This window comes from Salmo salar, chromosome 16 (genome assembly GCF_965601325.2).
Source record: "Salmo salar chromosome 16, fSalSal1, whole genome shotgun sequence".
NCBI classification, from domain to species: Eukaryota; Metazoa; Chordata; class Actinopteri; order Salmoniformes; family Salmonidae; genus Salmo; species Salmo salar.
The window spans coordinates 52,613,982-52,628,898 of record NC_138306.1 but is presented as its reverse complement, the minus strand read 5'-3'; the positions used below and the strand labels follow the sequence as shown (position 1 = coordinate 52,628,898).

The 14,917-nt window shown below is 47.3% G+C and overlaps 1 protein-coding gene across 5 annotated transcripts in view; it reads left to right on the top strand.

Moving 5' to 3' along the window:
• acap2b (ArfGAP with coiled-coil, ankyrin repeat and PH domains 2b) overlaps window positions 1-14,293 on the top strand; it is a 72,820-nt gene extending 58,527 nt beyond the window's left edge. For all 5 annotated transcript variants that reach the window (XM_082962779.1, XM_014149753.3, XM_014149757.3 and 2 more), the window contains 6 exons: window positions 33-113; window positions 614-849; window positions 3,203-3,312; window positions 4,963-5,073; window positions 6,884-6,945; window positions 12,100-14,293. In XM_082962779.1, coding sequence (XP_082818905.1) covers window positions 33-113; window positions 614-849; window positions 3,203-3,312; window positions 4,963-5,073; window positions 6,884-6,945; window positions 12,100-12,206 — 707 coding nt within the window. In that variant the 3' untranslated portion in view covers window positions 12,207-14,293. The remainder of the gene's footprint in view (window positions 1-32; window positions 114-613; window positions 850-3,202; window positions 3,313-4,962; window positions 5,074-6,883; window positions 6,946-12,099) is intronic.
• Window positions 14,294-14,917: the final 624 nt, after the last annotated feature.

Sequence of the window (14,917 nt, the reverse complement as noted above, 5' to 3'; positions counted from 1 at the left end):
GACTGAGTGACTGACTGCTTGGTCCCTTGCAGTAAGAAGTGCAGACAGTGGCATCCAGAACAGTGCAGAAGGAAGTAGAGAGATGTTAGCCACCAACAGCCTGGCTGAAGCAGGTGATGCTCTCTCAAACACATACATACACACACACACACTCTAAGGCCGTGATGGCATTTTGAATGATTGTTATTGGACAGCCAAATGATCGTGTTCACTGTTATAATCGTTTTAATAGCACACAAAAAATACTTAAATATATATTTTTCTTTTTTAAGTGGTTATGATCCATAATCGTCAGTTGCATGATTATACAGTAATTGTGCCAACCCCAACACACACCAACACACACCAACACACCCCCGATGGGTCTCACTCGTATCCAGCTTATATTCAAACAGCTGTTCAATGACCCCACACACGAGCGCACACTGAAATGACCCCACACACGAGCGCACACTGAAATGACCCCACACACGAGCGCACACTGAAACTAGAACTCCTTACTTACATTCCTATATTTAAATATCCACCCGGATTACCATGAAAAACAACAGTTTACACCTCGACGCTCCTGATAACCTCTTAACTCCCTCTCTCTCTCCACCCCTCCACTCAGAAGCTGCCGAGGCGCCCCCAATGGCCATGCCTGCCACCCTGCCCCCTCCATCGCCCTGTAAGGAGCTGGTGGTGTTCTCGGAGCCCAAGGAGTACTCCCCGGGTCTGCAGCTGTACTGGGCCTCGTGTGCCCGCAGCCTGCCCAACATGGCCGAGGCCCTGGCACACGGAGCGGAGATCAACTGGGTCAACACCGACGACGACAAGAGGACCCCGCTCATCATGGCTGTGCAGGGGGTGAGGATACTTGAGTGTTGCGGACGGGCGCGTTGCGGTCAGGCGCGGGGAGCGTTGCGGTCAGGCGCGGGGAGCGTTGCGGTCAGGCGCGGGGAGCGTTGCGGTCAGGCGCGGACAGGCGCGGGGAGCGTTGCGGACAGGCGCGGGGAGCGTTGCGGACAGGCGCGGGGAGCGTTGCGGACAGGCGCGGGGAGCGTTGCGGACAGGCGCGGGGAGCGTTGCGGACAGGCGCGGGGAGCGTTGCGGACAGGCGCGGGGAGCGTTGCGGACAGGCGCGGGGAGCGTTGCGGACAGGCGCGGGGAGCGTTGCGGACAGGCGCGGGGAGCGTTGCGGACAGGCGCGGGGAGCGTTGCGGACAGGCGCGGACAGGCGCGGGGAGCGTTGCGGACAGGCGCGGACAGGCGCGGGGAGCGTTGCGGACAGGCGCGGACAGGCGCGGGGAGCGTTGCGGACAGGCGCGGACAGGCGCGGGGAGCGTTGCGGACAGGCGCGGACAGGCGCGGGGAGCGTTGCGGACAGGCGCGGACAGGCGCGGGGAGCGTTGCGGACAGGCGCGGGGAGCGTTGCGGACAGGCGCGGACAGGCGCGGGGAGCGTTGCGGACAGGCGCGGACAGGCGCGGGGAGCGTTGCGGACAGGCGCGGGGAGCGTTGCGGACAGGCGCGGGGAGCGTTGCGGACAGGCGCGGGGAGCGTTGCGGACAGGCGCGGGGAGCGTTGCGGACAGGCGCGGGGAGCGTTGCGGACAGGCGCGGGGAGCGTTGCGGACAGGCGCGGGGAGCGTTGCGGACGGGCGCGGGGAGCGTTGCGGACGGGCGCGTTGCGGACGGGCGCGTTGCGGACGGGAGCGTTGCGGACAGGCGCGGACGGGAGCGTTGCGGACAGGCGCGGACGGGAGCGTTGCGGACAGGCGCGGACAGGCGCGTTGCGGACAGGCGCGGACAGGCGCGTTGCGGACAGGCGCGGACAGGCGCGTTGCGGAAAGGCGCGGACGGGAGCGTTGCGGACAGGCGCGGACAGGCGCGTTGCGGACAGGCGCGGACAGGCGCGTTGCGGAAAGGCGCTGGGAGCGTTGCGGTCAGGCGCGGGGAGCGTTGCGCGGGGAGGACAGGCGCGGGGAGCGTTGCGCGGGGCGGACAGGCGCGGGGAGCGTTGCGCGGGGCGGGCGGGGAGCGTTGCGGGCGGGGAGCGTTGCGGGCAGGCGCGGGGAGCGTTGCGGACGGGAGCGTTGCGGACAGGCGCGGTCAGGCGCGGGGAGCGTTGCGGACAGGCGCGGTCAGGCGCGGGGAGCGTTGCGGACAGGCGCGGTCAGGCGCGGGGAGCGTTGCGGACAGGCGCGGTCAGGCGCGGGGAGGACAGGCGCGGGGAGCGTTGCGCGGGGAGGACAGGCGCGGGGAGCGTTGTGGACAGGCGCGGACAGGCGTGTTGCGGACAGGCGTGTTGCGGACAGGCGCGGGGAGCGTTGCGGACAGGCGCGTTGCGGACAGGCGCGGGGAGCGTTGCGGACAGGCGCGTTGCGGACAGGCGCGGGGAGCGTTGCGTGGGGAGGACAGGCGCGTTGCGGACAGGCGCGGGGAGGACAGGCGCGGGGAGCGTTGCGCGGGGAGGACAGGTGCGGGGAGCGTTGCGGGGAGGACAGGCATGGGGAGCGTTGTGGACAGGCGCGTTGCGGACAGGCGCGTTGCGGACAGGCGCGGGGAGCGTTGCGGACAGGCGCATTGCGGACAGGCGCATTGCGGACAGGCGCGGGGAGCGTTGCGGACAGGCGCGTTGCGGACAGGCGCGGGGAGCGTTGCGGACAGGCGCGTTGCGGACAGGCGCGGGGAGCGTTGCGCGGGGAGGACAGGCGCGGGGAGGACAGGCGCGGGGAGCGTTGCGCGGGGAGGACAGGCGCGGGGAGCGTTGCGGGGAGGACAGGCATGGGGAGCGTTGTGGACAGGCGCGTTGCGGACAGGCGCGGACAGGCGTGTTGCGGACAGGCGCGGACAGGCGCGGACAGGCGCGTTGCGGACAGGCGCGGGGAGCGTTGCGGACAGGCGCGGGGAGCGTTGCGGACAGGCACGTTGCGGACAGGCACGTTGCGGACAGGCGCGGGGAGCGTTGCGCGGGGAGGACAGGCGCGGGGAGCGTTGCGCGGGGAGGACAGGCGCGGGGAGCGTTGCGGGGAGGACAGGCGCGGGGAGCGTTGCGGGGAGGACAGGCGCGGGGAGCGTTGCGCTGTGGACAGGCGCGGGGAGCGTTGCGCTGTGGACAGGCGCGTTGTGGACAGGCGCGTTGCGGACTGGCGCGGGGAGTCTGGCCCTGTATGTGTGCTCATGCGCGATAAATGGACTGGTACTTTTCTGTTCTTCTAGGGCTCGTTGGTGACCTGTGAGTTCCTGCTCCAGAACGCAGGAAACGTGAACCAGCAGGACGCCCTGGGTCGAGGACCCCTCCACCACGCCACCATCCTGGGACACACCGGGTCCGTTCCCACCCCTTACCACCTACCACAACCTCCGATCTGTCTTTTAGCAGAACATTAAAGACCCCATGACCTTCTCATATTTAACCTTTATTTAACTAGGCAAGTCAGTTAAGAGGGACGGCAGGTAGCCTAGTGGTCAGCGTTGGACTTTAACTGACTTTCCTAGTTAAATAAAGGTTAAATATGAGAAGGTCATGGGGACCAGTGGGTTAATTGCCTTGTTCAGGGGCAGAACGACAGATTTTGACCTTGTCAGCTCAGGGATTCAATCCAGCAACCTTTCAGTTACTGGCCCAACGCTCTAACCACTATGTTACCTGCCACTCTAACAACTAGGCTACCTGCCGCTCTAACCACTAGGCTTCCTGCCACTCTAACCACTAGGTTACCTGCCACTCTAACCACTAGGTTACCTGCCGCTCTAACCACTAGGCTACCTGCCGCTCTAACCACTAGGCTACCTGCCGCTCTAACCACTAGGCTACCTGCCGCTCTAACCACTAGGCTACCTGCCGCTCTAACCACTAGGCTACCTGCCCCTCTAACCACTAGGCTACCTGCCGCTCTAACCACTAGGCTACCTGCCGCTCTAACCACTAGGCTACCTGCCGCTCTAACCACTAGGTTACCTGCCGCTCTAACCACTAGGTTACCTGCCGCTCTAACCACTAGGTTACCTGCCGCTCTAACCACTAGGTTACCTGCCGCTCTAACCACTAGGTTACCTGCCGCTCTAACCACTAGGTTACCTGCCGCTCTAACCACTAGGTTACCTGCCCCTCTAACCACTAGGTTACCTGCCCCTCTAACCACTAGGTTACCTGCCCCTCTAACCACTAGGTTACCTGCCCCTCTAACCACTAGGTTACCTGCCCCTCTAACCACTAGGTTACCTGCCCCTCTAACCACTAGGTTACCTGCCACTCTAACCACTAGGCTACCTGCCACTCTAACCACTAGGCTACCTGCCACCCTAACCACTAGGCTACCTGCCCCTCTAACCACTAGGCTACCTGCCCCTCTAACCACTAGGCTACCTGCCCCTCTAACCACTAGGCTACCTGCCCCTCTAACCACTAGGCTACCTGCCCCTCTAACCACTAGGTTACCTGCCACTCTAACCACTAGGTTACCTGCCCCTCTAACCACTAGGTTACCTGCCACTCTAACCACTAGGTTACCCGCCGCCCTACAGCATCGGAGGTCTGTTATTTCTAGATCTCACCTGGCGTAGTAATACACGGCAGACTTTTCCTTTTGTTCATGTGTTCTGGTTTAGATTAAAGCCTTTATGGCAAGCCTCGGCTAAGCCTTTTTGTATTTTATATTTGATCGTAATAGACGAGGGTAGTGTTTGAGCTTAATTAGTGGGTTGAGGTTGTTAATTAGTGGGTTGAGGTTGTTAATTAGTGGGTTGAGGTTGTTAATTAGTGGGTTGAGGTTGTTAATTAGTGGGTGAGGTTGTTAATTAGTGGGTTGAGGTTGTTAATTAGTGGGTTGAGGTTGTTAATTAGTGGGTTGAGGTTGTTAATTAGTGGGTTGAGGTTGTTAATTAGTGGTGACAAAGGGGAACTCGGTCTATGATCTTGGTTCATGTTGGGGTTTGATTTTTTTCTCCCTTTTTTAAAATTTTATTCTCCAATCCAGTCAAGTGTGTTTGTTCCTGAAAAGAGGAGCCAATCAGAACGCGGCAGACATTGAAGCGAAAACGCCCCTATCCATGGCAGTGGACGCTGCCAATGCCGACATCGTCACATTGTGAGTGCCAAGCCTTTTGGCCTTTAAAAAAAAAAATATATATATATATATATATACTGAACAAAAATATAAACGCAACATGTAAAGTGTTGGTCCCATGTTTCATGAGCTAAAATAAAAGATCCCAGAAATGTTCCATACGCACAAGAAGCTTATTTCTCACTTTTTGTGCACAAATTTGTTTACATCCCTGTTAGTGAGCATTTCTCCTTGTTTGGTTTATTAATTCCACCATTTAAAAAAAACAAGCACACATAAAACTTGAAAAAGCCATACATGCACATGAATAAAATCATGGAGGATAACACACAATAAAGTCTGGGACTTATTTCCATTGTGGTCCTCTTGAGACAAGATGGCTGGACAAGACCGAACTCAGTATGGCAGTGAAATAATAAAACTAAAACATAGAAGAACATCTATCTCATCTTTCCAGTTACCTCATAGGGGTTATTCATATGGGCACAGAAGACATCTTTGACAAGGTAACCCATCCACCTGACAGGTGTGGCATATCAAGAAGCTGATTAAAACAGCATGATCATTACACAGGTGCACCTTGTGCTGCGCACAATAAAAGGCCACTCTAAAATGTGCTTTTTTGTCTCACAACACAATGCTACAGATGTCTCAAGTTTTGAGGGAGCGTGCAATTAGCATGCTGACTGCGGGAATGTCCACCAGAGCTGTTGCCAGAGAATTTAATGTTCATTTTTCAACCATAAGCCGCCTCCAACGTTGTTTTCGAGAATTTGTCAGTACGTCCAACCAGCCTCACAACCGCATACCACGTGTATGGTGTCGTGTGGGTGAGTGGTTTGCTGATGTCAACGTTGTGAACAGAGTGCCCCATGGTGGCGGTATGTGGCAATCATGAGCTACGGACAACTAACATAATTGCATTTTATCAATGGAAATTTGAATGCATAGAGACACTGCGGCGAGATCCTGAGGCCCATTATTGTGCCATTCATCCAACACCATCACTTCATGTTTCTGCATGTATTGTTGTGAATTGTTAGATACCACTGCACTGTTGGAGTTAGGAACACAAGCATGGCGCTACACTCGCCATAACATCTGCTAAATATGTGTATGCGACCAATAACAATAATCATTTGATTTGATGATAATGCACGGCCCCATGTCACAATGATCTGTTCTTCCATGGCCTGCATACTCACCAGACATGTCACCCATTGAACATGTTTGGGATGCTCTGGATTGATGTGTATGACAGCATTTTCCAGTTCCTGCCAATATCCAGAAACTTTGCACACCCATTGTAGAGGAGTGGGACAACATTACACAGGCCACAATCAACAGCCTGATCAACTCTGTGTGAAGGAGATATGTCGCGCTGCATGAGGCAAATGTTGGCCACACCAGATACGGACTGGTTTTCTGATCCACACCCCTACATTTTTTTAAAGATATCTGTGACCAACAGATGGATGTCTTTATTCCCAGTCATGTGAAATCCATAGATTAGAGCCAAATAAATGTATTTCAATTTACTAATTTCCTTTATATAAACTCTAACTCAGAAAAGTCTTTTAAATTGTTACATGTTGGTTTATATTTTTGTTCAGTATACATAAATATTATATAAATATAGTGTATTTATTTTTTATGGAAAAACAATTTGCCTTATATTTGTCACTTAATCTCAAATTGAAATTGGAGTACTGATGCAACATTTTATTTGACTTTACACTGTCTCAATTCATATGGATTGCTTCTATAAGTCTAAAAGTGGGTTGGATAAAGATGACAAAATGAATGACTCCCCTCGCTCTCCTTTCCCCAGACTGCGATTGGCCAAGATGAACGAGGAGATGCGGGAGGCGGAGGGGCCCTACATGCAGTCAGGTCAATATTCCACCAGCAGCCCCACAGAGATGCAATACAGGAAGTGTATGCAGGAGTTCATTTGCCTACAGCTGGCTGAGCCTTAGAGATCATAGAGCCCAAATACAAAGACAAGAGAAGCAACATACTTTTATTAAGCAGACATTTGACCCTGTGATGTCCTGTGTTCAATACCAGCCAGGTGGTGAGCGAAGCTGCATCTTGTGTTTTAGACAAAGGTGCTCGACTTTTTACTTCCAACCGGGGTCAAAACCATTAGCTCTAGAGCCATTGTTTTGACTACTGAACAGCTGTGACATAAACAGTCCTTTTTTTTTTTAATTAGTCTGTTGCGTCCCAATTTTCAAACCGCCACGTCTTTATTAGTTGTGATGTCGAAGAGCACGTGCAACAGAGGGTGTCATTACTATCGAACAGCAATGCTACGTCGGTGTTGACTCGCAGGCAGTAATCCTGACTTTTGAATGACAGTTTTGACCATCCGGCTGTTGAGTGGCTAGCAGTGTGTTGCCATGCACCAGGTGTGGTTATGAGTGATTTACCGGAGGGAATATTTATGCACATTCCTGGTATGCTTATGCAATATCTCAGTGTGTTACATGTATCGTTCCCACAGTCTTAACCTCCCCCTTTTTCTTGTTCACTTGTTTGAACTGTTTGTTACAATGATGAAGTATACATTTTGGCACATTTTAAAGAAGCATTTTACTTTTGTGGGAGAACTTTTTTTTTTTTATAACAATTGGAACCATATAATGATAATGATAATAAGATGTCATTGTAAATGATGTATTGTACATAAATATACATACATTTCTATATCATATACAGTATAAGCAAAATAGGAAGTAAAGTTGAGAGATTCTCGGAAGCAGTAATGTCAGAAAGACAACACATTATGAACAAGGGTGAGTACTGTAAGTCGAATGTCAGATAGACAACACATTATGAACAAGGGTGAGTACTGTAAGTCAAATGTGCTTGCATCCTTGTTTTTGTGTGTTTTTTGTTGTTGTATTGTGTTGTATTTTCTACACCTGTTTTAAGACTATGATTTCATTGATTGTTGGTCTACCTGGCTATGGTATAGAACAATACCCCCCCTCTGGCAATCCTGTTCTTTTGACATTAATTATACAGTCCTTAAAGGGATACTTTGGGATTTTAGCAGAGTCTCTTTATCTACTTCCCCAGAGTCCGAGGAACTTGTGGATACCATTTTTATCTCTCTGTGTCCAGTATGAAGGAAGTTGTAGGTAGTTTTGCAAGCCAATGCTAACTAGCGTTAACCATAGACTTCCAGTCATTGCGCTATCTGCTAGCATTAGAAGTATCCCTTTAATGTTAGCTGACACTGGTAAGGGTGTGAATTTAAGTTTAGACAAGAGATATCAAGGTGGTAGAGTGTACCAAAAAGGAAGGGCAATAGTCTAGAAAAGTATTCACATTTACCCATGTACAGCATTTTACCGCATAATAGTTATATAATTAACTTCAACTTATTGGATAAAAAAAGAGATGTTCACAAAACATTTGAATATAGGACAGTGTGAAGCTCACTCCAATATTGTTGGTAAAGAATGAATGAAATGTTCCCCTCTTTAGATGTCATCCTTTCATCTTCCCCATCACGTAGTCTTTGCCCCCTGGCAATGCACCTGAGCCTGATGGGTAATTTTTAAATGGGCACAAAAAGCACTTTCAGCCTCATAGTTACTGATGTATCCAAAGTGAAGTCCGTACAAGCCAATATGCCCCCTACTAGTGCTTACTGAGTATCAGTAGACCCGCTACAACTAGTTTGTAGCGGGTCTGACAGGGTGAGGAAACAACTAGTTTGTAGCGGGTCTGACAGGGTGAGGAAACAACTAGTTTGTAGCGGGTCTGACAGTGTGAGGAAACAACTAGTTTGTAGCGGGTCTGACAGCGTGAGGAAACAACTAGTTTGTAGCGGGTCTGACAGGGTGAGGAAACAACTAGTTTGTAGCGGGTCTGACAGGGTGAGGAAACAACTAGTTTGTAGCGGGTCTGACAGGGTGAGGAAACAACTAGTTTGTAGCGGGTCTGACAGGGTGAGGAAACAACTAGTTTGTAGCGGGTCTGACAGGGTGAGGAAACAACTAGTTTGTAGCGGGTCTGACAGGGTGAGGAAACAACTAGTTTGTAGCGGGTCTGACAGGGTGAGGAAACAACTAGTTTGTAGCGGGTCTGACAGGGTGAGGAAACAACTAGTTTGTAGCGGGTCTGACAGGGTGAGGAAACAACTAGTTTGTAGCGGGTCTGACAGGGTGAGGAAACAACTACCGTAAAATTCCGGACTATAAGCTGCAACTTTTTTCCCAGCTTTGAACCTCGCGGCTAATATATGGATTTTTCCCACTTTCAATTTTTTTCTCCAAAAAAACACATTCTGTGACGTGCTCAGTTTTTTGGCGGCATGAAGCTTTCATTAGACCAATAAAATGACCGAACGGGATAAGGTCAAACATCTTTTTTGTTTACTGTTTAAATTAAATCGAGCGCTCTCAAACTTCCCATCATTCTGATTACGGTAGTCATTTTGTCACCCTCATCATGGCAAAGACACGGAGAAATGCATATGATGCAGCTTTCAAGTTGAAGGCGATTGATCTGGCTGTTGGAAAAGGAAATAGAGCTGCTGCACGGGAGCTTGGTCTTAATGAGTCGATGATAAGACGTTGGAAACAGCAGCGTGAGGAATTGACTCAGTGCAAAAAGACAACTAAAGCTTACTGCTAATTTTTTATTTTTTGTTACAAGCCGTGTTTCGTTAAAGCCTATTTATTTTTGTTACAAGCCGTGTTTCGTTAAAGCCTGTGTAAAGTTAATTTGTTTCAATGTACCGGTAGGCACCTGCGGCTTATTTACGTTCAAAATAATATATATTTTTTAAATTCAGTGGGTGCGGCTTATATTCAGGTGCGCTTAATAGTCCGGAAATTACGGTAGTTTGTAGCGGGTCTGACAGCGTGAGGAAACAACTAGTTTGTAGCGGGTCTGACAGGGTGAGGAAACAACTAGTTTGTAGTGGGTCTGACAGGGTGAGGAAACAACTAGTTTGTAGCGGGTCTGACAGGGTGAGGAAACAACTAGTTTGTAGTGGGTCTGACAGGGTGAGGAAACAACTAGTTTGTAGCGGGTCTGACAGGGTGAGGAAACAACTAGTTTGTAGCGGGTCTGACAGGGTGAGGAAACAACTAGTTTGTAGCGGGTCTGACAGCGTGAGGAAACAACTGGTCCAATTACCTTGTGTGGCCACTGGAGGGAGTGCTCCATTTAGAAATCCACCAATTCACTCTAAGTGAGTGGAATATAAATGTTGAGTTTGACAGGGAGGTGACCCAGCATGCTGCTCTTTGGACTTCATGTAGTTCTACAGGTTATAGTTCCTCCACCTCAAAAGTGTTTGGTCATTGAGTATTCCAAACTTTTGGAACACCTTCCACCTTACTAATATTGAGTTGCACCCCTTTCCCCCTCAGAACAGCCTCCATTCGTCAGGGAATGGACTCTACAAGGTGTCGAAAGCGTTCCACAGGGATGCTGGCCCATGTTGACTCCAATGCTTCCCACAGTTGTGTCAAGTTGGCTGGATGTCCTTTGGTGGTGGACCATCCTTGATACACACGGAAACTGTTTAGCGTGAAAAACCCAGCAGCATTGCAGTTCTTGACACAAACCGGTGTTCCTGGCACCTACTACCATATCCTGTTCAAAGGCACTTCAATCTTTTATCTTGCCCATTCACCCTCTGAATGGCACACAAACACAATCCATGTCTCAATAGTCTCAAGGCATAAAAATCCTTCTTTAACCTGTCTCCTCCTCTTCATCTACTCTGATGATTGAAGTGGATTTAACAAGTGACATCAATAAGGGATCATAGCTTCCACCTGGTCAAAGTGTCATGGAAAGAACATGATTTTGTATACTCAGTGTAGATTCAGTCAATGACCCATAGATTCTTGGACCTGTAACGAGAAGAATAGTTGATTTAATACGACTGTTCATGTACCGTTTTCTGTCATGACTTAAATCCAATGTGAGCGATATTTGCCTGTTATTACCTTGAAGTCAACAGCAGACAGTTGTAGCAGTTGGGGATACAGTAGTGTTTTCTACAAAGACAATGTTTTACATCTTGTTAGTGTACAAACCTGAAGTGTATGAATGTGTTGTAGGGAAGGGATCCAATGGAAGTGTAGGACGATGCTTTCTTGTCAAGCTCTCTGCTCAGATACTTGTTGCACTCTTATTCTCTCATTGCTTGTCTCTCTCTCTGTCTATCACTTTGTTCTGTACTGTTTCTCTTTCTCTCTCCCCGGAGTTTGTGCCTTTTTTCTGTTCTCTCGTTTCTTTGGGGTGCTGAGTCCAACACAGCTGTATTTTTGTACATAAATCCTGCACTTTAAATACAATACAGTTGGTAACAAAACTTATCTTGTGGGCTTCCTTTTTTTCCCACATCACAATTCACTGCAAAGAGAGGGCTCCTTGCCTTAGTACTGTTTTAGGCCTGCACACTCTTCAAACATTGGGCTGCTTCTTCTTTCATTGTTACATCTTCCTCTGCATAATGCTGTTTCTCTCTACTGCCCAACAGTGACGCTTTAAGGTATGGCCACATTTCTATTTCTTTCATTCCCTCTTCAAACCTTTGGCATTAAATAAACATCCTATCTTACCTGTATTGTGTGTGTCTGTGACAGAAGTCTGAGCTCTCGTAAATCTTCCTTTTGTAAGCTTGCATTTTGTTATACAATACCAACCAGTTTTATTCTACAATACCGACTAGTTTTATTCTACAATACCGACTAGTTTTATTCTACAATACCGACCAGTTTTATTCTACAATACCGACCAGTTTTATTCTACAATACCGACTAGTTTTATTCTACAATACCGACCAGTTTTATTCTACAATACCGACTAGTTTTATTCTACAATACCGACCATTTTTATTCTACAATACCGACCAGTTTTATTCTACAATACCGACCAGTTTTATTCTACAATACCGACCAGTTTTATTCTACAATACCGACCAGTTTTATGCTTGTAAGTCACTGATAGTATTACTCCTGGTATTACCGAGTCGTACTCACACTGTAATGGTTTACTTTGTCCTTGCAGGAGATGAAACCTACCAAGACATTTTCCAGGATTTTTCCCAGATGGCTTCAAACGATCCGGAGAAGCTGAACCGTTACCAGCAGTATGACTCGCAGCAGAGGCCATGAGGGAGGGAGACAACCTGGAAGTCTGGGGAAACCGTCTGGCCTTCTTCCTGCTCAGTGCTGTACTCAGCACGAGTATTGGAGGGTCTGTTTCACCTGAACCTCAACGGTGAAGGTGTCTGCCGTATATCACCTTTAATTGGTTTTAAATGGGTCTAAAAATGTACATTTTTAAAGTTAAAAATGTATACATTTCATTGAGGCTGGATGGCTCAGGATTGTGAACTTAAACAATGTTTTATGAGACTCTGGACTGGTGCCCAGTTTGTAAAACAGTTCACATTTGAACCTGAATGGTACAGTATTATGCTTTTTACATAATGTGACAGTTTGGTTGAAAACATAACCAATAACAAAATCAAGTCGAGTCATAATTGTCTATTCTGAATTCATATAAACCAAATAGACCACTCATCGTGTCTTTTGAAGTTTAGTAGGCTTTTTACATGTAGATCCTTTTTTAATATATAAAAGAATGCGCATTTTATTTGTGCTATCAATTTGTTAAAATCGTCCCATTTCAATGTGGTGTTTTGTTGATAAATAAACAGCACCTTTTGTGATTTTGGCTGTAGTAGTGTTTTCACAGCATTGATGTACTGTATATTAAAATGCAAATGCAACTCCTTATGTTAAAAATGAAAGTTCATGTTAATTGGCTCCCCCAGGTAGTTGACATATTCTGCCACCTTAATTATTTGCACAAAGTCCCACCTTCCTCGTCAACACTGTTTTGTACGGTGGAACTTTAGTGTCAGCTGGTGTAAAGTGCACATGTTGCTGAAGTGTAGGTTTGTCACTCTTCTGTTCCTGTTGAAAAGCCCTTAATGTGGCTCATAGATGTTGATTGTGGGTATTTTGCTGTTTATTTTATTGATGAGGCAATACTTTTGTTTTGTGTGGTTTTTAAGATCTGATTTTCCATGTTTGTCACCAAGGCCAGTTCTTTGTTTGTTATTGTGTGTGTGAGGAAGACGAGCCTTATGTTTTAAAGTATAATTTCATATTCAATTTTGTTTTAGACCGGAAACAATGACTGTTAAAAAGAGAAAAGATTGCATGTACATGAATGTTTGAATTTAGGTCCCCACATTGTAGTATCCACTTTTTCTGACACATCTCACTATTTTATTTTAAACAGTATTATAGCATCCTGTTCATTGGATGGCAAAAAACAACTTCTATAAAATATACCTTGTTTATTAGTATAGCAGTGTATTAGACACACTAACAAGCATGTACCACCTTCCTGGATACATACTACTGCGGCACTGCATTGCAATTACAATATGAGGAGCTCTTAAGCCCTGGTTATACCTGGTGCTATCATTTGCCTTTTGTCCTGATCTTGTCCACATTCAGATTGTGCCCACATTTTTAGATGGGTGTAGATGATTAAAGCAACTGATTGTGATCAAATCCTCTTTACCACTTCTGGAGGAGGTCTGTGTAAACAGATCTGGATTGTCAAACCATTTAAATCCACCCTCAAATCATTGACGTGGGGCACCATTGTCTAAAGGCATCAATATTGGTCTATAACGTTAAATAAATATGATTATTTTAGAGACGGTGGCCCGGTAGGACCAATCTAGTAATTGACGGATACAGTAGTGATTGGCTCAGATCACATGTAAATGAAATGTGTAACTAGGGATTTTCCTTTCTTGATTTTTATTGGACTCTAACTTGTAAACTCTGCCCACTGAGTTTTCATCCAACCAATCAATTTGTCCCAACTACTTCCGTAGGTGGTCAGGAAGAACTGATCAGTGTTTTTTAAGTTTTTTGTTAGCACCAGATATAAACTGGGCATTTCTTAAATCCAACATGGGATACAGATCTTGTACAGCTTTTGAATATGCATAAGTTAAATCTAAACTAGTGGTACTTGAATCATTAAATAAGCGCTTGTAAATGCTGATAATATAAAAAAGACAATTACAAGATAAAATTGTCTCCCTATACCACTCAGATATGCATATCGATATAATTAAGGACTATATTACATTTATTGCAAATCATGGACTGAATTTCTTGCTGAATGTTGAACTGTTTGTTGTATTGATTTTATAAAGCAATTTTCCGTTCTGATTGTCTGTTTAATTACTTTAATTAAAGGGATACTTCACTATTTTGGCAATGATACCATTTTGTCTGCATCCAGAATGAAGGAAGTTAGAATTGACTCCAGAAACTACCTCTAACTAGCGTTAGCCCAATAACTGTTAGTCTATTGTGTCTACTAGTATGCAAGCAGTTACCATAGACACCGTCATTGCGCTAACCCTAGTTAGCAACTTTAAACTGCACACAGAGTTCATCTGACTCTGGGAAAGTAGATAAAGGGCTTCACTCCCAAAATCTTGAAGTATCCTTATAAGGGCTTTACTCTTATACACAAAATTGGCTTCCATATTTCATATCCTGTCCTCATTTTATCCCTGACGCATAGATGTTATCTGATCCTTCTGAGAAATGTTGTCCCCTCTACCATGCAGAGTGCTTACCTCATGAAGGATTGCTGTTTCTACTTCATAGAAGGCGGGCAAATATACTGAACAAAAATGTAAACGCAACGTGCAACAATTTCGAAAATTTGACCGAGTTACAGTTCATAGAAGGAAATCAGTCAATTGAAATTCATTAGGTCCTAATCTACTGATTTCACATGACTGGTGGAGGGGCATAGGCCGGGGGAGCCAGGCCCAGCC